Source organism: Cucurbita moschata, unplaced genomic scaffold, assembly GCF_002738365.1.
Source record: "Cucurbita moschata cultivar Rifu unplaced genomic scaffold, Cmos_1.0 Cmo_Scf00002, whole genome shotgun sequence".
Lineage (NCBI taxonomy): Eukaryota > Viridiplantae > Streptophyta > Magnoliopsida > Cucurbitales > Cucurbitaceae > Cucurbita > Cucurbita moschata.
In genome coordinates this window covers 7,640,366-7,667,877 of record NW_019268518.1, presented here as the reverse complement: position 1 = coordinate 7,667,877, position 27,512 = coordinate 7,640,366, and the positions used below count along the sequence as shown (strand labels likewise).

Genomic DNA, 27,512 nt, shown 5'->3' with positions numbered 1-27,512 from the left:
ATATATATATATATATATATATATATATATATATATATATATATATATATATATATATATATATATTTTAAAATCAATCTAATATTTAGACTTATGACAAAATGTTGCATTTGGCTGCTGGAAGAAAAATTTTCACGACAAATGCAGTGAGAGAGATTTTCCTGGATAAATAGATTTAATTATCTTTGAGAATGTAGTGAGTTGAGAATGTAGATGGAAGAATTGGCAAATGGCTTAGTAGCAACATTATAGGTGAGCATGGAATTCTAGAGAACGTTTGGAACTCAAAATTTGTAGCAAAGGGGCTCTATAGCAGTATTTAGAATTGTAAGCTTGTTTGAGTTTGGGATAAAATCATCTTCTAGACTATTCAATGAGTTCTCTTGTAGACATGAATAAGTCTATGTGAGTAGATATGACCTTCACCCTTTTGACTGTGCTTCGAGTGGGGAGTAGAGGGGTCTCAGTAAAAACCTCTGGAATTGTAAGCTTGTTTGAGTTTGGGATAAAATCATCTTCTAGACTATTCAATGAGTTCTCTTGTAGACATGAATAAGTCTATGTGAGTAGATATGACCTTCACCCTTTTGATTGTGCTTCGAGTGGGGAGTAGAGGGGTCTCAGTAAAAACCTCTGGAAAGCTATCTCTATTGGTTTTACCTTTTTTTCTCTTCGTGTGCTGGGAAAGGCTCAAAAAGTTAATGTTTGGGAGGGCCATTGGAGGAAGATAAGCCTTTGTGTGTTTTATTTTTGTGTTATTCTTTGTTTTGAACAAAAGGTTGCATTCAGGGGCCTCAGTGTTGCTTTCCCCATACCATTCTTTTTCAATATCTCTAGATTTTTGTTTTCATCCATTTAATAGAAAGGGGATTGATATGTCAAGTCTTCTTTATATTCTTTGTGACTAATACGTGGTCCTAAGAAGAAGGGATCTTAGGACTTGGACTCTGGATTCGGCTAGGGGTTTCTCTTGTCATTCTTATTTTCATATTTTGTCTATACAATGCCCTTTGACTATTGCTCCTGAGTCCTCAATCTTTTCCTGGAAGGTTAAAAGAGGTTTTTGTGTAGGAGGTCTTACATGGCAGGTGTTAATATCTTGGATTGTGCTCAAAGTCACTATTTCTTTGTTTTGTTCCCGGAATAGGGCATTCTCTAGGAGAGGCATGAGGAGGATCTTAGTCATTCGCAGTGGGATGGCTAGTTTGCAAACTACCTTTGGTGTCATTGGATGAGTTCGTTTTTTTTTTTCTCTTTTGTGTGTGTGTGTGTGGGAAACCAAGTTTTCATTGAGAAAAATGAAAGAAAAACAAGGGCTCTAGTCCAACAAAATCAAACCGACGTAACAATTACAAAAAGGCTTAGTGATTGAGCCCACGAAGACATTAAACCTTGCCACCTCCCAAACCTCACCATTGACCTCCCCACCTCCTTGAAATGCTATTGTTATGCTCTGGATAACTAGCCCATTGAATGATAAAGAAGCTACTATACCCCAAGAGTTTGCTCCTCTCAAAAGGGCAAGCTTAGTAGCACCTCCTCTACCGCAACATAGCAATCCCTATTCCAAGCTAAACATACCCCGAATGAATTCAGCCATCCTGCTCAAAGAGACTGAACAAATTGACAACCCCACAAGTGATTGTGCTTGACCCCTACAAAGGCGTACCACTATGGGAACAACACGAAAGAAGATGTCTTTGAACATAGTCTAAAGTGTTGACTCTCCCATGTAAAACTTGCCACACAAAAATTTCTACCTTCCTAGGGATTTTAACCTTCTAGGGTGAGGAGAACGTAAAGCCCAAGTGGGACAAGGAAGGGACAACCAACACATGGAAAAATAGACTACACTAAAAGCCCCTCGAAGTGTCTAAGGCATCAAAACCTAAAGTCCCTTCTCCCACGAGTCGCATGCTTATCCCGAAGAATAGAAAGAAGACTCATCACTTCTAACGTCTCTTTATCAGAAAGAGTGCGACAAAACAATAGGATTACGGGGATTTGACTTAAGAGGAACAATAAGATTGTTAGTGAGATCAAGAAGTTGGGGAGGAGGTTTGGGAGGTGGACATGTTAATGAATGTTTCTTTGTGAGTCTCAGTTACTAGGTTTTTTTTTTTGTATGCCGTGTATTCTTTCATGTCTCTCTCTCTCTCTCTCTCTCTCTTTTTCTCTCTCCATAGAAACAAAAACCATTTCCTTGATGTATGAAATAGATAGAAAAGACAGTCCTATCTAAGATAATTGCAAAAACGTCTCTATTGAGATAGAAGGGTTGATAAACTATAATTACAAAAAGAAGGTGAAAGATGACTCCAAGTTAAAGCAAGATAAGAAGTAAACTCAATAAAAGTGTGTATGTTTTTTTGCTTATCTGAGAAGATATGAGCATTCCATTCCTTCCTAGCTAAACATTCCAAAAAAATGCGTAGAGGAAGTTGCACCACAAAATCTTCTTTACCTTCTTGAAGGGGTGGTGACCAAGTAGGGTTAGTTGTAGAAGAGAGAACAAGTCATCGGGCCTAGTAATATGCCACCCGAAAGCTTGCTGGAGAAAAGTCCTGAAGGATGATGCAAAGCTACAATTGCTGAAGTGATGAACTTGTGACTCATGGCTGCAGCTAGGAGACAATAATGCAATCCCTGGAGATTTGTGCGGGAATATTTCAGAAGTGTTAATACACACATGAATGTGCTCCATTTAAAGAACTTGACTTCTTGAGGAGAGGGTCCACTCCATACTTGATCATATAATTCTGTATTGGCCACATTATTAGTGGAAGCAAGCTTTCTGGTTAGATCATGACTTCAGTGAAGGGAGTCTCCAAAATGCCCCTCTATTCAGTTGTAACAGGGCTTCAATCCCTAATATCAGGCAAAGGCCTTCTACTAGTTTTCGTGTTTTTTTTTTAATAGTGAAACGCATCCTATAAAACTGATGAATTCCCCCTTAACTTTTTGTCAATACAAGACTGTTATCTTCGGCTGTAATAATTTTCGCAATAGTATTCCTTCTTCTATTAAAAGCTACGATACGATGAAAAAAAGTTGTATTGCTGTCACCCTGCATCATCCACTTAGCTTTACATTTCTGACGCCACATAGCTTCTTCATTGGTTGAAATAGAACTCAATTCCTTTTTTTTTTCTTTTTTATCTCTAGCCTCTCTGTGAGTCCTGGTCTGATAATTGATCGATCTCCTCCTTAGAATCAATAATCATAAGCTTGCTATGAAGCCTTATTTTCATATTCTTTTGGTGCCCAAAAGGGAGATGGTCCACGATTTAACTTCCTTTTTTAGGCCCTTTAATTTTTGGATATCTGGCCACCCTTGAGAAGGTGTAGCTGACCACCAAGATCCAACCTTCCTTTAAAAAGTATTATGATTCAGCCAAACATTGATAAATATGAAAGGAGTAGGACCCCACGATTCCTTGACCAAGTTGAGACAAATAGAATAGTGTTCTGATGTGATTCTTTCAAGCCTAGGTTCTTTAGCGGATTCATATTTATTGATATGTGGTAAAAAAATTTGTCAATAATGGTCATTGTAGCAGCTGTTCGAAAGCTAGACCATGTATGCCTACCATTGGTGAGGGGAATATATAAAAGATCGGTGGAATTGATGTTTCTATGGAATCTCAATGGAAGCTTCTTTTTTTTTTTTTTTGCTTTTTATCTCAAAAAGAAAGATTAAGGCTTCTCTTCCATTTTATCGTTTTTTTTTTCTTCATGTTTATAAGAAACAAAGATGATTCATTTTGAATGAGAGATTGCAATCACTCTTCCAGGTCTCTCTTTTTTTTTTTTTTTTGCTTTTTATCTCAAAAAGAAAGATTAAGGCTTCTCTTCCATTTTATCGTTTTTTTTTTCTTCATGTTTATAAGAAACAAAGATGATTCATTTTGAATGAGAGATTGCAATCACTCTTCCAGGTCTCTCTTTTTTTTTTTTTTTGCTTTTTATCTCAAAAAGAAAGATTAAGGCTTCTCTTCCATTTTATCGTTTTTTTTTTCTTCATGTTTATAAGAAACAAAGATGATTCATTTTGAATGAGAGATTGCAATCACTCTTCCAGGTCTCTCTTTTTTTTTTTTTTTGCTTTTTATCTCAAAAAGAAAGATTAAGGCTTCTCTTCCATTTTATCGTTTTTTTTTTCTTCATGTTTATAAGAAACAAAGATGATTCATTTTGAATGAGAGATTGCAATCACTCTTCCAGGTCTCTCTTTTTTTTTTTTTTTGCTTTTTATCTCAAAAAGAAAGATTAAGGCTTCTCTTCCATTTTATCGTTTTTTTTTTCTTCATGTTTATAAGAAACAAAGATGATTCATTTTGAATGAGAGATTGCAATCACTCTTCCAGGTCTCTCTTTTTTTTTTTTTTTTCTGGTACATTATCTATTCCATTATCAAATGAAGGCTGTAGAAGTTCTACTAAGAAAACCTTTCCTTGGAAATCTAGAAAGGGAAATATCCAAAATATTAAAATCTTTGTTTGGACAGCTTATCTTCATTGCCTCAACACGCCAGGAATATTGTAGAAAACATCCACCCCAGAATACATTTTCACAATGGCAGTTTATTTTCCTTGTATGCTGTCCATCTTATAGTTTCTTCCTCCTTGATTTGAGACATGAAAATCATTAATGGAAAAAATGTTTAAAATTAAATTAAGAGAAATAGGCGTCGGAGGAAAGAATGCCACCTAGTAAGTAAACAAGTTAAGAAAGAATGAAATCTCAAATTCTATATTTTGAGATCATAGTAAATGGCCTTCCTTCCTCTGGTTCACAAACTTCTAATACACAAGATTGCCGGGAAGAGTCATAAACCCTATGAACTTTGGTTGGAACAGTTTATTCTGTATTTTTATTCTCTGATTGCACTTCGCTTGAGAAATTCTAGAGGTATGAGAATCTTGATCCACTTCATGACTTGTTACTGCTTTCTTGTAATTCTTTTTCCAGATTGTATTAGAGATGATTGAGCTTCGTGAGTTGGATACTGCTCGTGCTATTCTTAGGCAGACACAAGTGATGGGTGTAATGAAGCAGGAGCAACCTGAAAGATACTTGCGACTTGAGCATCTCTTAGTCCGAACATACTTTGACCCGAACGAGGTAAGAATTGGTTATTTAACTGAACCTACCTTTTGAAATGCAGGTTATTATTCATTCATTTTTTTTACAAGAAACAAATTGATTGTTGTATGAATTTCAAAAGATGGAGGCAACCACGTTCCATAGGAGTTACAAAAAGACTCTCCAATTAGTAATGGAAAAGAGGAGAGCATTTACACCAAGTAACAACCAAAAAGATTATAGCATGAAAAATCCTATCAAAATGGAGCTCCTTATCTTTTAATATTTTTTTGGTTCCTTTCATGCCAAGTAAGCCAAATAAAAGCCCTCTCAAAATGCTTCTAGATAAGTTTCTTTTCCTTGAAGGGATGTCCCAAAAAAACATAGGGGAGGAGTGGTGGGTCAATTGGAGTGCTGTTGACCAATCAAAGTAGAAAAAGAGAATTCCCCAAAATCTTGTTGCACATTTACAAGTTACAAAAGAATGGCTTTGCAATGTCGAATGATTCTTGCAAATGACACCAATGAGGAGAAATTTTCAATCCCGACATCCCATGTTGGAGTTTATTGCATGTGTTTATAGCTTTGTGGCTAAGCTCTCAAAGGAGGAATTTCACCTTCTTCTTTGGTTAGTGACCTGTCCAGATGAATAAAATAAAGATGGGATGGTTATTTATTTATTATCTTTGTTGAGAGATCATGCAGAGAAGTTGCCATTCATTCCCAGCTTCAAAAAAATAATGTTGGTAGGTCTTGTGAACTGAATGTGGGAAATATGGTGCATAAGCGAAGCCCATTCTTCAATTTCTGCTTAAATTAGATTTTTCCCCAGCCATAAGAGAAGTTTATCTACCATGGCCAATTTAGTTTCTTGGATAAAGACAATGGAGGGATTTTGTTTGATGATACAGAGCTTTTTAATAAGAGCTCTTTTTCTCCCTTGATCCCAAACCTTTTACATTCCATGAAATAATAATCAAATAAGATTTGACCCACCAGTTGTGATAGAAGAGGATGGTTTATCATAATTGATAGAAGATGTAAGCCCGATTTATTCTCGGAGTCCTTTGTGATGCTTCCTTGAGGATTGAGTCTTCTTGGAGGATTTGGTTGGCAAAGGCAATATGCCTACATCCATAGTTTTTAGCCAAAAGACCACTTGTAACGACCCGACTTTCGATACCTCGAATCACAGGTTGCCACGTATACTCGGGGGTAAAAAGGGCGGCAAAAGTTTCTTTTGTAAAACGGGAGACAAAGGATTTTAATACTAAATATGCATTCAAAAGACAAAAAAATAGTTTAAAGGTAACATCGGTGGAGTAAACGGTTTACTAAAAATACATAAGTTTTGAGAAATAGCATTTAAAATAATAATAAAATGACAAGAAGAAGACAACTCGATCTAAAGGGCACCTCTTGTAGCTGCACGGCTCCGCACGCTCCGTCACCAACGGTGGTCTACACTCCATCTGAAAAAATAGAATAACATGGAATAGGAGTATAAAATACTCCGTAAGCAATTTACTTGTAGGCTCTTGTCGGACTTAATCCTATATACGGAAACTTAAGCTATGTGCTCATAACTGGTTTTTTTAACAATCACCCAAACTGGAGCTAAACAGCAATACCAAACTTGGTAGGTCACTGTACAACTATCCTCGGCTACCTCCTTTAAGGGGTACTCAATCCCTCTCAGGTTCACAACTTAGAGTGTTCTATTTTCTTTTGGTTATAGATTTCAATATGTCTAGGTCCTTCATTAGTCTTGCGTGAGGAGCGCCTTGAGTCATTGTGGCCCATGGGAGGGCCCTAAGGTAATACTCGTCGATATGGAGGAGCCCTTTTGCTTTAAACGGTGATGGTACTCCATACATACCTACCTACTGAGCTCTAATAAGTGGATTCTCCCTAATGGTTTTGGGCAACATCTACCTGTTCCTAAGATCAATAAACTACCTGTCACTATTGCCTATTCTAGGATAGAACAGTAACTACCTGCTCATGTACCCTCATCGGGTTAAAACAGTAAAACTACCTGTCGCTATGCGCTTTCCAGGCTGGGACAATAAACTACCTGCTCATGTACCCTCATCGGGTTAGAACAATAAAACCACCTATCTTAGGAATAGTAACTACTTGTCTTAGGAACAATAACTACATGTTACTTTGCCTTTTCAGGCTAGAACAGTAAACTACCTGTCACTACACCACATAGGCTAGATCAGTAAAAAGGTCATGGCTCTCCCCACTAGGCACCATCGATATGAACTGCAATAGTATACTCTCTAGGACTACTAATATCCTCTATGGGTGACAACTAAGCCATGTGTAACAAGTAGACCCTAACCTCTGTTGGTTAGTTCACGAATAGGGGCTGTGCCCTATCCGTCCCTATAAGGTACCTGGTCAACCCAAGGAGGCTATGAAATTCATGACTAGGTGCTAGGACCAAAATACGTGAAACAATAACTCATAGTCTATGGAAACCATAATTAAAATTTTATGGCACATAGCAATTAGTCCAACTTATAACTACGCAATAATGAGCTATCCAAACCCTAAATCAATGCATAACAATGAATAAAGACATACAACATGCTCATCATGTTTATTAAGTGATAATAATTCAACCTCAGCATACTAGGAAGCATATAAGTCTAATTATCTATCCGAGTTCACAAGATCATGCATGTAGAAGCTATACGACGGTAAATATAATTGAGTGGTAAACTATTCACATCATCTAAACACAATTCTCAAGAAACGAGAAACTAGATTGAACTAGACTCCTGAGTATAATACTACTAGATCATTGCCCTCAATCCAAATCGACTCCTACTAGTATTTCTTAGAAACTTGCTCCATATGGTTACGTAGTAGACTTTTGAGCTTGTTTTGGGTCTTCAAGGATAGTCAAATTTCTCAAAATTCCTCAATATGCTCTAAATCAAGTCAAAAGAATAAGACCGGTGAAAATGACTAGTTTCAAATTTGTTAAAGAGAAGGTTGAGAAACTAACCGTTGACTGTACGATCATCTTCTCTAACTTGCGTGTGTGCCATTCAGTTTTATTTATTTTGAAAAAAATGTCTTTTATTTATTTTCTTAAAATTCCAGATGTTACACCACCAACTGCAGATAAACCGATAATTGTAAAGGGTTCATAAAGCAATGGTGCTTGTTGATCCAACTGAAAGATCTCAAGCAGCTGCTTCTCAATATCATCCTGTGGTTGTGGAGGCACTGGACCTAGCCAAGAACTAAACCTACTCCTTTCTCCCAAATGCTCTCCACATTTCTAAAAATACTCCTATTTCTTTCCAGCAAAATGTTTGAAATTGGCGTCAAACCATCTGGACCTGGAATAGTGTGTCCAAGCTAATTTAACTCATGCGAATTTGTTCTGCATGGGTCCACTCAAATGCGTTAAATGCATTATTGAGTGTTAATCCTGAATATCTTTTCCTATTTACTAAAGGGTGCTATTTAGTTAGAAGCTATGCTCTAAGTCTACACTCATGTATATATGTATATATTTTTCATATAAATGAGATGGTATATTTTATTCCTAAGATGTTTAATAAGTTATTATGACAGGCTTATCAAGATTCAACAAAAGAGAAACGCCGAGCGCAAATTGCCCAAGGTTTTCAACTCATCTATGTTTCATTTCCTCATTTTCTGTATGTCCTTAATTTCTTATCATGCTCGAGAATTCAATAATTTGACTTAGTTATTTGGTAAAGTAAAATTTGATTACTCATGGATAATAATAGTTTTACTCAATCAAATCTTAATGGCCCTTGTTCGTCTAATATATATACAGAAAGAACCGTTTATTTTTGCAAAATTAAGAAGTTAAATGGGAAATAACTCACAAAAACTGGGACTTCATTGAATCACTTTAAAAAATAGAAGAACGGTGACGTCTGGTGGTATTAAACATGTAACCGTTGTGGGGCTTCTTGGTAAGACTATTTGGGAGTTTCCCCGTTGAGTCTTTAGTATTTTCTAGTAAACTGTGCCAATCAGTCTTTTATTAGATTTTGAAGATGTTAGCTGTTCTTGTAACCTTTTATCTTCTTCTCTAGGATAGGTTTTTCATCAAGGGCTCAATCAAAGTTTCATTTTTAAAACCTGAGACTGATCTAAGGAACAGGGTTTCATATTTTGTATCAGGAAAAATGGTTAAAATTTGGATGTGTTATCTATTTTAAATTGTTGTATGTTTGTTAAGTTCTTATGCTGTTTTTGGTTGTTCTTACACATGAACTTGTGTTCCTGTTGCTGATTTCGTGTTGGTTATGTTCCTATTTGTATTTTACAGCCCTCGCAGCTGAAGTGACTGTGGTTGCACCTTCTCGATTGATGGCTCTAATTGGCCAGGCTCTAAAATGGCAACAGCATCAAGGTAATTTGAAGTTCTGTTATACCTTATACGTTAATAATCATTTTGCTAGGTTCCATGAAAGCTCAGTTTTTCCTTAAAAAAGGTTCCATGAAAAGATGGGAAAAAATCTGGCTATCTTGGCGTTATGTAATTGCAGCCTTAGCTTACCCAAAAAATGGAAAAGATTGTGAGAACATTGTGGGAGATACTTTTATACTAGGTTCCATGGGAGGATGGGGAAAGTCACGCTATTTGGTGTTGTATAATTGAAACCTCAGCTTACCCAATAATTAAAGACTATGATAGAAGAATATTTGGAGATATCCAATTATATATCCTCGAATGGACATCTGGTGTAAATGTTAACATCAATGTTTTATCACAAATATTGGAATACATATTGTGGAAATCATAAACTATTAAATGTTTTTTTTCCCCATTAATGTGACTAATACATTAGAGGATAACTGTTAACTTGGTTTTTATACATGTTTTCATATGTACGGTGATGAAGTATCTCTATGATTAGTGATTTATTCTACTTTCAGGTTTACTTCCTCCAGGAACACAGTTTGACTTATTTCGTGGAACTGCTGCTATGAAACAAGATGTGGAGGATGTTTATCCAACTACTCTTTCTCACACAATAAAGGTGAGAAGAGTTAATCAGATACTTGTTTGGATGTTCCATGTTGCATGATTTTTTATTGATTACCCCCGCTACTATTATTATTTTTAAGACAAGAAGCCCTGTGGTACACTCTCTCGGCCACGTCTTTTCAGGAAAAGACATAGGAAAGTCATTGATGCGCAATTGGAAAGTCATTCAAAGAGAAAGTCCCATATAACCCAAACATTCTAGGGACCCACATAAGAAAACGGAATAAAACTGCCAAATAACTCCTTAACTTAAATACTACCCAGACCGTAACTTCCAAACACTTATTCACTTCTTTTAACGCCCTTGAGCCCACACAAAACCAAGTTCCTGGTGCTTCAGTGCTCTCTTGAGCATTTTTTCGTGCATTAGTAAGACGGATAGGAAAGGAATGGAGGAAAAGGAAATGACTAAAGGAGGTAAAAAAGAGAGAAGACATCTCTTGTTCTTTCAGTTCTCTTTTATGTATATGAGCATTTTCATTGCTCTTGAGTTGAATTTTTTGCTTGATTTGGGCTCGTAAACTTTGTACTTTGTCTAGCAAAATACTTATGAACTCTCCGAAGTTTCAAAAATACCCTTACATTTTCAAATTAGTTCAAAAACACTTTAGCATTAGTTATGGATTGAATCCATTAGTACTTTGTTTCAAATACCCTTGGATTTTCAAAACGGTTTAAAAAATACATTTGAACTTTCAAAAGTTTCATTGATACCCTTAATTTTTTTAAAAACTTCAAAAACCTCTCTAAACTATTTAAAACGTCAAAAAATGCTCTTACCATTACTATGTGGATGAAACCGTTAGTACCATGTTTCAAAAATACTCATGAAATTTTAGAAGTACATTAATATCTTTAAACTTTTAAAAAAAAAATTAAAACGTTTTTAACGCTAGTATATGAATAGAAACCATTTATCTACGCCCCATAAACCAACTCCTAAGGCTCAATGTTGCTTCTACTCTAGCCCAAGGTCTTTCAAACGCAATATTGCATCTCATTTCACCATCTTATTTCTTAATAATACGACCCTCATGCGTCTACATCAATTTGAGATTTCTCAAGATGATTCAAACCCGTCATTGGGTCAAAACAGGTTGCTTTATTAGGACATGCTGGGTGATTTGAGCACTTATCGGTACAACTTGAGTCAATACCATGCCAATGGGAACTATTGGGTCCACTGATGCTTCATGATGCCACCTCGAGCATTAGATGTATCTACTTTTGTAGCTCACTCGGGTACGCTTACCATGAACCAACCTATTAGTCAACTTCATATTTTGGACCCTCTAGACATACATCCATCCGAGCATTATTGAGGCATAAACTTGTCCATCCTGAGTCATTGTTGCACACCATGCTGAAGTCCAATCCTATTATACCACAACTTCTGACTCAAGAGTAGGAGTGAGTTCAATCCTATTATACCACAACTTCTGACTCAAGAGTAGGAGTGAAATGTCAGCACACCCGTGCCACTTGACACTGTCCTTGAAAACTCATTCCCAATAGAAGATGCCCAAGACACTCATCTTGTGATACTCATCCATGCCATGACACATTCCAGTGCCATGAAGTGACTCACTTAGGTCTTGAGGTCTAGAGGTGGTCGAGAGCCAAAACCATGCCTCCTTCTACCGTACCTTTTGGCATAATGGATTTGGCACCATGCATATCAAAATGGTGAGGGATCATAAGCCAATGTGGGGCATATGTTTGGTGTCCGATTAACTCCAAATTTGACGAGCTTACATCTTTCATCTATTTGAACTTAACTGCAAGCCGCTAGTTGAATTTCACTATGGAATTCTGACTTTCGAGGATATGGCTTGAGGCCTGACCTTCCCCTACTAAGCTTGTCTCTGTCACCCTTGAGTACATTATTGCTTCTTTTCTTGCTTGTACCTTAACTTGTCCACTCTTCTTAGTGTGTTAGATGATGCACCGTCCTTCTTGGTTGCATCATGACACTTTTCTTTTTAGTATGGGTGTAACTCTAGACTTGTCCTTGTCTGACTCCATTGGGCTGATGTTTTTGTAGGCCCTTCTTTTATTTTCTTTTGTGAGTTGTGAGTCCTGACCTCTTGTATACTTCCATTTTTTCTCAATGAAAGATGAAGTAAGAATTTATCTGGAATATGTAGGAATAAACAAGAGGAACAAACAAGAGGAATGACAAGATGTTTATTCTTTTCGTAGTTTTCTTTTTTCTTTACTTGATTAGGATCGGTTCTTTGTATCTCTCCTGTCCAATTTAGTCATGGTTCAAATTAATTTTGATGCAGTTCGGTTCAAAAAGTCATGCAGAATGTGCTCGGTTCTCACCAGATGGGCAGTTTCTTGTTTCTTGCTCTGTAGATGGATTTATCGAGGTATAGCCATAGAGATGGATGGGGGTCAGAGAATTGTCCACGAAGTTTCTTTAACTTCTGTTTGCATACAGGTCTGGGATTATATAAGTGGGAAACTCAAGAAGGATCTTCAGTACCAGGCTGATGTAAGTATGCTTTCTTTTGTCCTCTGTTGCATTGTCATGTCTTTTCCATATGTAAGTTCACTTAGTTTTGATATCCTGAAAAGCATTACCTGCATACATATTCTTTTTTCTTTCTAAGTTTCTTTTTGGTGCATATTTTAATATGCAAGTGGGTTTACAGGAAACTTTTATGATGCATGATGATCCGGTCCTTTGTGTTGATTTTAGCAGAGACTCAGAGATGATCGCTTCTGGTTCACAAGATGGGAAAATCAAAGTGAGTTCTGAGTTCATCTTTAGTAGGATGTCACTGTAATCACTTCTATGTTTGTTTCTTTTGCTCATCAATTATCTGTCTTTATCACGTCATTTAAATGTGCTGCTAGATTAAAGATTATCTTTATAACTTCATTATGTATCAGGCTTAATTTTCCAGAGAATTTTTTCCATCGACTTTCTGTCTACTCAGTCTTGGGTCCTATTCTATGGGAGGATAAAATTTATCCATTTTACAAACAGAAAATAACTGGCTATTTTCTTTCTAATTTAATTTACTTTTCCTTGTACTTAAATTAGAGATTAAATAGCCAGTGATTTTTCCTTGAACACAAAGTTTGTTCAAATTGGAGTTTTGTTAGTTTATGGTTTTGAGTTTTACAAGTTTGTGAATATGTGGAAAAACTCATGTCTAAAAGGAATAGCCAATTCCTTGCTATTGTAAAATGGATGCATTTACATGACATGGTTAGTACAGAAGGTCGATTGACGAAGATAATTTTTTTAGTTTCCATATTGGGGAGGAAACTAATACCTAGTGTAGTTTTCTAAGTATCGTAGAATTGGGGAGAATAGTGGAAGACTTTTAGATTTCTTCGCCGTCTTTTGTAATATTTCCTTCATTCCAATATAGATATCAAATTGGTTCCTGTTTGATATTAAAGCATGGTAAATCCATTTAGAAAAAGCAGTTGTTAGTGATTTAATTTAGCACTTATATAGCTGAAAAGCAAGGATGGGGCCAAATTGGAAGATCAAGTTGGCCATTCTGGAATTTCTAAGTAGCCAAAAAATCTAGAAGGAACTTGAATTTTTCAAAAATCCACATCTAATGAGAAGGAATAAATGTTTAATGAATGATTGGAACCATGGGATGAAGCATTCTAACATAGATGAAATTGATATGGAAGAAGAAGCCAGAAAAGGAATGATCAAAATATTAGGAGATCTATCATAATCAATTAATTGAAAATTCAACCAAGTTATGATGATTATCAATGCTTCACCACTCGGTAGACTAGCACACAAATGAAGATATCTGTTTTATTCCCACAAGGGAAGGAGAAGCGACCAGAGGCAAAGCATTACTCACTGTCAATAAGTAAATGTGATAGGAAAGCATCGTTCTGATATGAACGGCACATTAGTAATTAGCTTGGGAAGTTGTTATGGGTTTGTTATATATAGAGAGAGTGGGAAAGGATGAAGGCAACAATTGTTTACTGATTTAGGCTAGAGTGTGTATACTCAAGAGAGAAGGGTTTCAAGTATCTTGGATACTTAGAGTTCTCTTTTATATTTGAATATCATTCTAGCTGTTTGAGTCCTATCACGTTCTTTGTCATCAATCTTAATTTTGAATTACTGCCAGAGATGCGAAGATTATTTCTGGAAACACTATGAAGATAATTTGACCTTGCTACCTTTAAGCTCTTCAGCTTATTATTCTGTCTGAAGACTTGGTTATAGTAGATTTCTGTTTACTGACGACTTGAATTCACAATGTCATGAGCTGGGTAAGAATAGTATCCAATATTTGAGGATCCGTGGAGCCTGTTAAAGGCAAAAGCTAAAATCCTATGTTGTAACAGTAGTGAAGTCCTATGCCGGTACCTTAGAGTTGAGATAAGAGCAGACTTGGAAGTAATCACAATGCTGCTGTGATTTGGTCCATTTTAAAGCCTCACGTTGGAGCCCTTACTTGGACATTCCTTATCCCTGCTCCCTCTACTATTGTTTTGATTGAATACAAGTTTTCTTTTCTTTTTAATAATCTAAAAAAGGTAGAATATTATTCATACAATGAGGCAGGGATGCAGTAATCCAAGTTAGACATAGTGGGAATAACATTAATTTGTACTATTTGATTGTGTCTTTGATAAGATGCGATAATCATTGTTCATTTGTCCTTGATACCTTAGGAAGTTCTTGGTTATCATTGTGACAATATTCTTCATTTGTCTTTGATACCTTAGGAAGTTGTTGGTTATCATTGTGACAATATTCTGTTACTTCAATCATTCTAGATCCATATATTTGTCGTGTTTTAGGTATGGCGTATAAGGACTGGTCAGTGCTTGAGGCGTCTTGAACGTGCTCATTCTCAGGGAGTTACGAGTGTTGTTTTCTCTCGTGATGGAACCCAGTTATTGAGTACATCTTTTGACACCACAGCAAGGTTGGTTCGAGATCTTGATTGTTGCTAGGAGAATATTTTCTATGTTTGCTCAAGTGGACATTATTGTATTATGGTATATGCCAACGACAATCATGGTATTATGTGATTAGTTTTTGGTTTTTTTTTTCATAAAAAAAAACCTCATCTTTACTTTCTTTCCCCAAGTTAATTCTTGGATGGGCCAGACTTCTTCCTCCTTTTTTTTTGTTTTTTTGATGGTATAACTGATTGGTGTTATATTTGATATAGAATCCATGGCCTAAAGTCTGGGAAGCTATTGAAGGAATTCCGTGGTCATTCATCATATGTGAATGATGCAGTCTTTACTAATGATGTAGCACGTGTCATTACATCATCTAGTGATTGCACGGTCAAGGTAAGTCATTATTTTGGTTATGTTCTACGTCTAGTTGACTGTGTAATGTACTTGTTCAAAGTGACACGGTAAATTTGTTGTTCTTTGTAGGTATGGGATGTGAAGACAACCGATTGTCTGCATACATTCAAACCCCCGCCTCCATTAAGGGTTTGTGAAAGTGCATTAATATAGATGAGAAAAACTAACTCTGTTGAACTTCAAGTTCCCTTAGTTGCTCCCATTCCTCACCATTGTTCTTTTCAATTTTTGGAATTTTAGGGAGGAGATGCCTCGGTGAACTCAGTTCATTTGTTCCCCAAAAATGCAGATCATATTGTTGTTTGTAACAAGACATCATCAATATACATTATGACATTGCAAGGGCAGGTAATTTTTGTTAATTGCTAAGCTGGGAGTGAGATCATTTTCTTCTCTAGATCGTCTTTCTTGATAAGAGACTAGTTTATTGATAAATAAAACTCACATAGCACTAGGCTGTCAAGCCAATTGGTAGAAAAAAGTGTCTTTCAAAGCAAGACCATGGTGAGGGTTGGGTGACAAGCACTGCATCACCATCCCTACCCACATCTTGCAAAAATAATGTTCCTCTTTAAATTGTCATGGTTTACAAATCAATCATCCTCTTGATATGTCCACGTGGAAATATCTTCAAGTACCTAATGATTAGGTGTGGCTTTGAAGTTAACCGGTGCAGCTATTGTTGGATTGTTCTCAATAATTTGAACATATCTTTTCTTTGCTCTTGCGTCTCTACGCCTGTATGCAAACAAATGTTTGAAGAATCAGCTTGCATGGCTTTGCAACAGAAGCACTTTTTGGTCTTTTTTAAAAATTTCTTTGACGTGAAATGTGTCTACATGGGTTCAGATGAAAGTTTTGCCAAACTCAACAGGGGAGGGATTTGAAATAAAAATGTCGTTCCTACAAATTTGTTAGACCAAATATGAGAGTATTTCATATTATCCTATATATTAGAGCCAAATATATATAGGCCTATATGGAAGCCCAAAACTAATAGTAGTACAATTACAATCAAGGACAAAAGACTTTGTTTTTTTTAACAAGAAACACCTATGAAAAGGAAGGAAAAAAAGGATACAAGTCCCCATGGGAATTAAAAAAGATAACAAAAGAAGAAATAAACCTAAAAATACAAGAGGATGAAACAATAAAAAGCAACTAGCGAAGCAAACAAAAAACCACAAAAATCTACAATAAAGAGCTCCAACTGTAGCTAAAAATGCAGAAACTTCTTTCGGAGAAAAGTATAACAAAGACCCAAGGGCTTGAAACTCAGAAAAGCAGCTTGAGAAAATGAAGCCACGAAAAGATGGTTTTGAAGGTACACTTGCATTGAAGGAGTTATTAGACTAATGCAAGCCTTTTGAACGTTCCAAACGCCTCCAAAATGCCAAAGAAGAATGTTCAATGAAGATCTCTCAAGTAACCACGCTCTCCGCTCTAGATCATCTTTAAGAAGAAAATCCAGAACACAATTGAATCCAGCCATAATAAACTGTTAATCAAACAAAACTACTTATTCTGGAAGGCACATTGGACCGAATTTTGTTTTTTAAAGCCAAATGCTTCGAAGTTTCCCATAACTTCTAAAAAGCCATAAAAAAAATCTTCAATGAGGGATTATACAGAAAAAACAACTGAACTGTTATTTGAGGTGAATGAGATGGAATTTCATGTGTCTGAAGACCGCAAATCTTAATAAGAGATGAAAAACATTTAGGAATCAAGAGGTGGACTCCACTGGAAATTCTCTTTGACTTGGTCATCCACAAACTTTAAAGAAGGTACAACATCTTCTTTGGGATAAATGAGAGCCAAGGATTGTTTAAGATTATCATTCTCACGATGGATTTCCTGATCAATTTTAATTCCTCACTACTTTTATCATTAGAGTCAATAAATAGTGAAGAAGATGATTGAGCATTTGAAAATTTAGGGCTGACGATGGAAGGTTTCAGCGACGCATCTAGCCTACATGGTGATTTTTCGGCCAATGGACTGTTTTCTTGGCTGGGCAGTAAAGAAAAATTACTTCAGTAACAAATGATAGATTCTGCGAGCAACGACCGCAGATTCTGACGGCTTAGTGATACACAATAGTTTCCCATGATATTATGAGACCCAATACAGGAGAAATTCATATTAGTATAGCCAAATGTGTATAGGTATTCATGGAAGCCCTAAACTAATAATAGTAAAAATACAATGAAGGACAAAAGACTAAAAAGCCTTTAAATCTGCTACAACACAAATTATTATGATTCTTTTGACACACTTCAAAATTTACTGCAGAATAATTTAACTAATACAATTACTATCTTGGCTTACTAATCTCTCTTGGTTGCATTTAGGTTGTTAAGAGCTTCTCATCTGGTAAAAGAGAAGGGGGAGATTTTGTTGCAGCTTGCGTATCACCAAAAGGTGAATGGATATACTGCATTGGTGAAGACAGGTCAGTTTTCTTATGTTATGGATACATATAAATAAAGTCATCCAGCTGTGTTGTGTCCTATGTTGAAATATCATCACTAGCCCAATAGAGTCAAGCCCAATTATTGTACGAGTCCAGTATATTTATTTTAGTAGAGATTTTAGGACAAAGAGATGTAGATATTTTAGGAGAAAGATTCAGATTTGTTAGGTCTAAATTTAGATTGGTTAAATATAAATTGTTTAGGCTTAGTATAAATACCCCTCCACCCATCAATTGCTCAAATCGGCAATACGACAATCATGCCTGGCAATAAGTCTGATACAGTGTCGCTACATAATGTTTATCATGTACCGGGTATAAAGAAGAACTTGTTGTCGGTGTCACAACTAACAACATCAGGAAGCTACGTCTTGTTTGGGCCAGAAGATGTAAAAGTTTATCAAGATGTTAAGATAATAGGAAAGCCGACAATAGAAGGACGAAGAGTGGAGTCTGTCTACGTCCTATCTGCAGAGTCTGCCTATGTTGACAAGACCCGAAAGAATGAGACGACAGATCTATGGCATGCAAGATTGGGACATATTAACTACCATAAGTTGAAGCTGATTATGGAGAAATCCATGCTCAAAGGTCTACCTCAACTTGAAGTCAAAACAGACGTTGTCTCCGCTGGATGTCAATATGGTAAAGCTCATCAATTACCATACAAAGAGTCAAGTTTCAAAGCAAAGAAACCATTAGAGTTAATTCACTCTGATTTGGTCGGCCCCGTCAAACAAGCATCGATCAGCGGAATGCGGTATATGGTGACGTTTATTGACGACTACTCAAGATATGTGTGGATTTTCTTTATGAAAGAAAAGTCTGACACATTCGCAAAGTTTCAAGAATTCAAGATGATGGCCGAAGGAGAAGTAGGAGTGAAGATTCGTTGCCTATGTTCAGACAATGGTGGAGAATACACATCAGATGAGTTCGATCAATATTTACACGACTGTGGGATACGACGTCAGTTTACATGTGCCAACACGCCACAACAAAATGGTGTAGCAGAAAGAAAGAATCGACACCTTGCAGAAATCTGTCGAAGCATGTTACATGCAACGAATGTTCCAGGAAGATTTTGGGCTGAAGCTATGCGAACTGCTGCCCATGTGATCAACAAGCTTCCTCATCCAAAGCTAGGATTCGTCTCACCATTTGAGATACTATGGGATATGAAACCTACCGTTAATTACTTCCGAGTATTTGGGTGTGTTTGCTATGTATTTGTGCCTAACCATCTCCGTAGCAAGTTTGACAAGAAAGCAGTCAAGTGTGTATTTGTTGGATATGACAATCAAAGAAAAGGATGGAGGTGCTGTGATCCAACAAGTGGAAAATACTATACATCAAGAGATGTAGTTTTCGATGAAGCATCCTCATGGTGGACCTCGAAGAAGAAAGTCTTACCAGATTCAAACATCGAAGAAACTCTACAACAGAAGATGGGGGAGCAAACTACACAAATTCAATCAAATGTTGATGCACCTGAAGATCCAAGTGACATTGATATTGACAAGCAAGAGGTGACTCAATCAAGTGAATCTGATAAAAATGAAACGACACATCAACAACTTAAGCGATCAAGTAGAATCCTAAGGCCAAATCCTAAGTATGCAAATGCAGCTATCATAGAAGATAGAGTTTACGAACCAGAGACATATGAAGAAGCATCACAAAACTCGGTTTGGCAGAAAGCGATGGAGGAAGAAATTATAGCCCTGGAGCAGAATCAAACTTGGGAACTAATGCCAAGACTAGGAGATGTCAAACCCATCTCTTGCAAGTGGGTCTACAAAATAAAGCGTCGACCGGATGGATCAATCGAGAGATACAAGGCTCGACTCGTGGCTTGAGGATTTTCTCAACAATATGGACTAGACTATGATGAAACATTCAGTCCAGTGACAAAAATTACTACCGTACGAGTCCTGCTAGCACTCGCAGCAAGTAAAGATTGGAAACTGTGGCAAATGGATGTGAAGAATGCCTTCTTGCACGGAGAGTTAGACAGGGAGATTTATATGAACCAACCAAAGGGATTTGAGAGTGCAGCTAATCCTAATTATGTATGCAAGCTTAGAAAAGCTCTTTATGGACTGAAGCAAGCACCGAGAGCTTGGTATGGTAAGATTGCTGAATTTCTTACCCAAAGTGGTTATTCAGTTGCGCATGCAGACTCAAGCTTATTCATCAAAGAAAGAGAAGAAAATTTGACAATTGTGTTGGTCTACGTGGACGATTTGATTATCACCGGGGACGACGAAAGGGAAATTTATCAAACAAGAGAAAATTTATCAGTACGCTTTCAGATGAAAGAGCTAGGAGAGCTTAAACACTTCTTAGGCCTAGAAGTTGATCGCACAGATGAAGGACTGTTTCTCTGCCAACAAAAGTATACAAGAGATATGCTTCAGAAGTTCAACATGTTAGAGTGCAAGCAAGTTTCAACACCGATGGAGATAAATGCCAAGATTTGTGCACATGAAGGCAAAAAGTTGAACGATGAAACAACATACCGACAACTAGTAGGTAGTCTTATCTACCTAACTTTAACTCGACCTGATATCTCTTATGCAGTTGGGGTTATGAGTCGATACAGGCAAAGTCCAAAGAAGCCTCATCTGGATGCAGCTCGAAGGATCTTGAGATATGTCAAAGGTACAATCGACTATGGTCTTTTGTACAAAAGAAGCAAAGACTGCAAGCTAGTTGGATACTGTGATGCTGACTATGCAGGAGACCACGATACTCGGAGGTCAACCACTGGGTATGTGTTCAAGTTTGGTTCAGGAACAATTTCTTGGTGCAGCAAGAGACAACCAACAGTATCATTATCAACTACAGAAGCAGAGTATAGAGCAGCGGCTGGAGCAGCTCATGAAAGTACGTGGCTGAAACTCTTGATGGAAGATTTGCACCAGAAAATTGACTATCCAATATCACTTCTTTGCGACAACCAATCTGCGATTCGCCTTGCAGAAAATCCGGTGTTTCATGCTAGAACAAAGCATGTGGAGGTGCACTACCATTTCATTAAAGAGAAGGTCCTAAAGGAAGAAATCGAGATGCAGCAGATCAAGACAGATGACCAAGTGACAGACTTGTTTACAAAAGGGCTGAATACTGGCAAACATGAGAGTTTTCGCTGCCAGCTCAACATGGTGCAGCGAATGAGGACTAGTTCTGAGGGGGAGTGTTGAAATATCATCACTAGCCCAATAGAGTCAAGCCCAATTATTGTACGAGCCCAGTATATTTATTTTAGTAGAGATTTTAGGAGAAAGAGGTAGATATTTTAGGAGAAAGATTCAGATTTGTTAGGTCTAGATTTAGATTGGTTAAATATAGATTGTTTAGGCTTAGTATAAATACCCCTCCACCCTACCTAGGTTAATCATCCAAGAAATCCAAAAACAGCAGAAGTATTCTACAGAGTGTCTTGTATTCTCTTCTCGATCGGTGTTAATAAAGAGTGCGAGTGTTTCCCACAGTGAATTGTGTTCAACATCCTCTATTTGTCATATGTGGTGAAGTGTCCTTCTCTCTTTTTTAGACGTGAGTAGTTTATACGTACTTTACAATGTTGCAAATCCTTGGTAGTTGGTACCCTTTTCACGGAAGTAAAATTGTCTGACCTTACCAAATCATAATTTCTTAGGTCTATTGGTATAACTATATATCGATCTAAGCGTCAGTACCCTATATTATATGATCTTGGAGTGGCCCTTTTTTCAACTAATGATCCTTTAATATCTGTTGCCAAGGCAATATGCTGTAACATATTTGAGTGGTCTCCATTCCTGGGTTTTTTAATTAATAAATTTATGTATATTTATAGTTATTAATATTATTATCTAGGAAGCACGGATACTGAATTTGAAAAGTGTTTGTATTGGACACGTGTTAGACATAGATATGTCCATCATTCGCAGAATGATGGCGTTTTCAGGATCGGGGGAGGGAGGGAAAATGAAAGAAGGGAGAAGGACTGTTTAAGGGTTAGGTTTTTATTATTATTTTTTTTTTCAAATTACAAACTTTTTCGTAAATTTTATTTTTAGGCTTTTTATGGGTACTTTGTGGCTTGAGCAGTTGTTTTGATTGGGTTTTGACTCATATGGACTTATTGGGTTTTATGTAAATTAAAATTTTAGACTAGATTCAATGGGAAATTGAATTTTCATTCACGTTTTTTTAATTTAATAATTCTTAATAGTAAGTGAAAAAAAAAACTTAAGTATTTTGGATTTTATCTTTTAATATTATTTAATAAATAAAAATAATGTGTCCTCGATTTGTCTGTGCTGTAAATTTTTAGAAATTTTTTTATTGCCGTGTTCGCGTTGTATCCATGTCATGTCTCTGTGTCCTTGTTCTTTAGTTAACTATTATTATTAAGATATGATGTTGAATTTGTCTACCATCTGCAGGAACATGTATTGCTTCAGCCACCAATCCGGTAAACTGGAGCATCTCATGAAGGTATGTGTTTTGTACTCCAATTACTTGGATTTCTCTTGGTCAATTCTCAGTTGCTATAAGAATATCTTTAGTAATTTAAACAACTTGTGTCAAGAACACGGAAAGATTAGAACGCCACATTGCTTATCAGAATGGCATTTTTAGTTGGCTATAGTATTATATTTAAATATGGTGATGGAATCAGAGTTGGCTCATCAATGTATAAATTATAATTGATTAGGTTACTATATTTTAGGTTGGTCTTTCTATCAATGATTGGTCTGATAAAATGGTTGGAACTGCCTCATTCTTGGTTTGTCATGAACGCCAAATTAAATTAGTGATTTAAGGGCATATAAGTTAAAGGCTAAATTAATAATAATACTCTTAAATGATACATTGTATCAAAATTATCCTTAAAACTTTCAAAAGTTTCAATAATATTATTAACTTTCAAAAAAAATCTAAAAAATACTTTTACCGTTAATTTTGGATGGAAACCGTTAGTACTTTATTTTAAAAATACCCTTGAACTTTTAATGGTATTTCAAGATTATGTTTTGTCTCTTCCTCGTAGAAAGACAATCAAACAATTCCCAATACCCATAAACTTTCGAAGGTTCATGAGTATTTTTGAAACGTGGTACTAAAGGTATTGTTAAATTTTTCAGAAAAAGTTCTAGTTTTGAAGTTTTTAAAAAGTTCATTAGTATTTTTGAAGTTTTTAAAAAAGTTTAAGAGTAGTAATGAAACATTTTTATAAGTTAAAGGGTATTTTTAAAAGTTCAAGAATATTTCTGTAACAAGAAAAAGATACATATCACCAATCGACGTAAAAACAGTCTATCAGTGCATCTATTGAGTATTGATAAATGTCTATTAGTGACTCTATAAAAATGATTATCTGAAATGTGTGGGAGTTAAAAAAACGTATTTAAAAAAAGTGAGAAAATTTAAAAAGTTTTCATATTTGCAAAATTATTACCCTGTTGCTATATTTGGAAACATGAGAATGTGAATTTACACCCATTAATTTTTTCCTAGAAAAAAGTTCCAAGTCTTTGTATCCTGTAAAATAGTTAGCCATAGCAACCTAAAGAGAGCATCAAGATGCCAATAAATTGGTCTGCAGCAGTAATCTTCCTCTATCTAGAATCAGGAAATGCTAAAAGACCTTTATCATAGCCCAACAACCTGCACTTGGGTTATTAAGACCTGCCAACTCGAGAATCTCGACGAAACTTAAGGTGAAAAAGTGGCAATAACATATAGTATAGTTTTGAGCCTCCAATGCCTCTCTTCATAAAACATATGAATGAGAACATGGAAAGCCAAATTGGAATGCCTCTAGGTCTAGGTATAGCCTTTTGTGTTAGTTTATCGCCATCAAAGAACTCAACTGTAGGAAAATATATGAATGGTTCTTTGAACGAAATGTGAATGAATGATTTGAAGTTGTGGGATGTAATTTTTAGTAGGAAACTCATAACTTTCTCCCTCCTTGGTACATTTTCTAAACAGGACTTTCCTTTTTCTTGGGCTTGTAATTTGATCATTGGTTTGAGTTGTTACATATTCTATTGCATGATTATTGGATGATAGATTGTTTAAACTCAAATTTTGTTTGTGGTAGGTTCATGAGAAGGACGTGATAGGTGTGAATCATCATCCTCATAGAAATCTCGTTGCTACTTATAGTGAAGACAACACAATGAAACTATGGAAGCCTTGACTATTTTACTTGTGCTATTATTTTAAGTTATAATTTTATTCATTTACCTCATTGGCAACTTACTTTTCTTGATAAACTGTGGCAGTATTTTGAAATGATGGTAATCCATGTATGAAATCTTCTGATGGTTTTGCCTGAGCATGCCCGTCTGTTGCAGAGTATCAAGATAAAATGGTAATTCCGATTTGTTAGAGAGCACAGTTAGCCTGATAAATCTATATGAGCTTCTTCCTACCTGGTCATGAGGAAGCTCTAATCTTCCGTAGGAGTTGAATCCTTAGATCAAATGGTTTTCATTGTCATGTTGTAGCTAATCACTAGGTGGCGTCTCTATTTAAAGCTGGGATTTGAATGAGGAACAAATATTGTCAGAAGTGGACAATTGTTACTTGAGTCAATAGTGGGGCAATATTTACAGAGTTCTCGTCTAAATCACAAGTGCAGTCTTCTCCTCGCGTTGCCCACTACCTGACTTCTAAATTGCTGGCTAGCAAGCCGTAATTGGTCTTCCTGCTTGGTCACTGCCTCTATATCACTGAATATGGTAATTAACATGTTGCTCCTACACCAATCCTACTTTATTTTTTCCCCTCAAAGTGGATTCGTTGAACAGCATTTGATCGGCAGGTTGAATTGTTTTATTTTCTTCCCTTCAGTCTGACGGAGTTTTGTAGTTCGATGTCCCGGTACTTAATGTTCTATGTGCTTTTTTATTTTTAATAGAATTCCAGAAAGAAAGTACCGAAAACTGCGTGGGCCTGATTCTTGAAAATTAATTGGGAGTTGGATGAACCAACAGCCTGGAGGATGAATGGACAGCCCGAGAACAATTTAGTATGAGTTGAAGTAAAAATAGTTTTTGTTTGTGGTATTTGGAACGTCATTTCTTCACACAATGTAAATTAAAATTTATTTTTTTAAAACTAAAACCAATGGTTTGATTGGTCTAAATTCATTAGTTAACAAGAGTAATTTTGAAATAACTGAAAGAATTAGGTAGGGTGAAAGACCCCTAAACCAAATCAAACTCTCGAACACAACCAATATTTTATGTAGGATTTAGCTGGCGGAAGTTCATTCGGAAAAGCAAAACTCCGTTTGCAAGTTAAGCACACTAGTCTTAAGTACTCATTCCATCATGGCAAGAGTGGTATTGAAATCATCAAATAAGCATGTATGCGCATTTATGAGATCCAGCTTCTCAACTTACTGTATCCACATGATAGGTCTGATCCACCCCAAAATAAATCAGACACAAAAGTGGCTAAGCTCAAACAAACCATGCACTCAGTCAACTTCCATTTTACAAAACAACGTTTAGATCTGATCACCCCCAGGAGTTGTTAGCAAAGGTGTGGGGGCTTGGGAATTGGTGATGCTGGGGAAGGCATCATGCGGCGGCTTCATTTACTGCATTGAAAGAGAACAGATGACTCCATTTATTACCTTCTCAACTACCAACTTCTCCCTCCCTATTAAACCCTTCACCTTCACCTTAGACTATATGAACGCTCGAGCAAGCTGATCAGTGATCCCATTAAGTAGAATTCTGATGGGAAATCTCAAGTACTGCTACAGTGTGGCTGTTGCTATGGGGATGTTGTTTATTGGCGCAAGTGTTGGGCAATTTGAAGGTGGTGGAAACGACCCATTCGCACAAGGTGGGGGGAGAAGGCCGGAGATGGTACCGGCCATGTTCATATTCGGAGACTCTCTCATTGACAACGGAAATAACAACAATCTTCCCTCTTTTGCCAAGGCCAACTATTTCCCCTACGGCATTGACTTCAATGGCGGTCCAACTGGGCGCTTCTCCAATGGCTACACTATGGTGGATGAAATCGGTATGCGCATCTAATCTACTGTTATTCCGTTTTAACACCAAGCCATGCATGTGGATATTATCTATAAAAGTGCTTGCATTGTAAATGCATATTCATGCAGCGATGCTGCTTGGACTCCCATTGGTCCCTGCCTTCTCTGAAGCTTCCGGAGCCCAATCTCTCCGCGGAGTTAATTACGCATCCGCTGCTGCAGGCATTCTTGACGCTACGGGAAGGAACTTTGTAAGTATCACATTACTCCTTTTGAACCTTACTTACTTGTAAACAGTGTTATTCATTTGGCATATGGGGATTTGATCAGGTGAGTCGCATACCTTTCAACCAACAAATCAGGAACTTCGAGAGCACGCTTGATCAGATCAGTAACAATCTAGGGGCCGTCAACGTGGGACAATCCATCGCACGGTGCATATTCTTTGTGGGAATGGGGAGCAACGACTATCTTAACAATTATCTTATGCCCAATTACGCCACTCGTAATCAGTATAATGCTCAGCAGTACGCGGACTTGTTGGTTAACCAGTACACGCAGCAGCTCACTGTCAGTACTCCATTTACAGCTTCTTTATTAGCTTTAAATTCCATCATATCAATATTTATGTCAATTTCATGCTGTGCAGAGGCTGTACAATCTGGGGGGCAGAAGGTTTGTGATTGCAGGGTTGGGGCTGATGGGGTGCATTCCAAGCATTTTGGCGCAGAGCGCAGCGGGGAGCTGTTCAGAAGAAGTGAACCAACTTGTTCGACCTTTCAATGTCAACGTGAAGAGCATGATAAGCCAGCTGAATACCAACCTTCCAGAAGCAAGATTTACATACATTGACATAGAGCGCATGTTCCAGGATATGCTTGTCAACTCTAGATTTTATGGGTTAAGCGTGCTGAACAGGGGATGCTGTGGAATTGGTAGGAACAGAGGCCAGATCACATGCCTCCCCTTCCAAACGCCCTGTACCAATCGAGACCAGTACATCTTTTGGGATGCATTTCATCCCACCGAAGCAGTAAACGTCCTTATGGCCCGAAAGGCTTTTAATGGCGACCAATCCGTTGTTTATCCTTTCAACATCCATCAGCTTGCCACTCTTTGAAGTTTATTCTTCTGAATTTACCTGTCTTTCTTTTTATAACCCTCAACGCCAGTGATGATGCATGCCACAATTTTCTTCAAGAAATTGCATCATTACTACTTTGTAGTGTCTTTCTAGAAAATGCAATACTGTTTCAGAGTTTATTTTCTACTTTCGTTCTGGCTTACGTTCAATCTTTTGCTATGCTATGGCTTTCTGTAAAATGAATCTAGTAATATTATTTACTACTACACGCTTTTAGAACAGGGGAAGGTTGCTTTTGCTTTTATGTATGTCAATAATAGAATCAAAATGGTTGAATTAAGAACAACATACGCTCTTTTAGTGAAATTTGAAAAGAAAAGAGATCGGACAGACAGAGTTAGTGGAAGTGGAAGCGTGGTCTATGCCAGGTTGAGAGCTGTCCACATGAGGCTGTCATGGCCCAATCCTT

General features: G+C 36.8%; 2 protein-coding genes across 3 annotated transcripts in view; both read left to right on the top strand.

Moving 5' to 3' along the window:
* Window positions 1-25,015, top strand: part of LOC111463533 (suppressor of mec-8 and unc-52 protein homolog 1) — a 28,607-nt gene extending 3,592 nt beyond the window's left edge. The window contains exons 3-18 of one of the 2 annotated variants that reach the window (XR_002713894.1): window positions 4,972-5,124; window positions 8,686-8,734; window positions 9,416-9,499; window positions 10,027-10,130; window positions 12,427-12,513; window positions 12,585-12,638; window positions 12,799-12,894; window positions 14,945-15,072; window positions 15,322-15,448; window positions 15,539-15,598; window positions 15,710-15,817; window positions 17,824-17,924; window positions 22,382-22,433; window positions 24,046-24,067; window positions 24,230-24,318; window positions 24,455-25,015. Coding sequence is in view for 1 of the 2 variants with exons in the window: in XM_023107505.1 (XP_022963273.1) it covers window positions 4,972-5,124; window positions 8,686-8,734; window positions 9,416-9,499; window positions 10,027-10,130; window positions 12,427-12,513; window positions 12,585-12,638; window positions 12,799-12,894; window positions 14,945-15,072; window positions 15,322-15,448; window positions 15,539-15,598; window positions 15,710-15,817; window positions 17,824-17,924; window positions 22,382-22,433; window positions 24,046-24,144 (1,302 nt within the window). In the remaining variant the exon portion in view is untranslated. Of the gene's footprint in view, window positions 1-4,971; window positions 5,125-8,685; window positions 8,735-9,415; window positions 9,500-10,026; window positions 10,131-12,426; window positions 12,514-12,584; window positions 12,639-12,798; window positions 12,895-14,944; window positions 15,073-15,321; window positions 15,449-15,538; window positions 15,599-15,709; window positions 15,818-17,823; window positions 17,925-22,381; window positions 22,434-24,045; window positions 24,331-24,454 lie in introns of those variants that run through there. The other variant, XM_023107505.1, reaches the window with a different exon arrangement.
* Window positions 25,016-25,172: 157 nt separating this feature from the next.
* LOC111463545 (GDSL esterase/lipase At1g71691-like) lies at window positions 25,173-27,233 on the top strand. The gene is made up of 4 exons (XM_023107521.1): window positions 25,173-25,988; window positions 26,089-26,210; window positions 26,290-26,529; window positions 26,609-27,233. Exons 1-4 carry the CDS (start codon window positions 25,697-25,699, stop codon window positions 27,077-27,079), a joined length of 1,125 nt encoding a protein of 374 aa, XP_022963289.1. The 5' UTR covers window positions 25,173-25,696; the 3' UTR covers window positions 27,080-27,233.
* The last annotated feature ends 279 nt before the right edge of the window (window positions 27,234-27,512 follow it).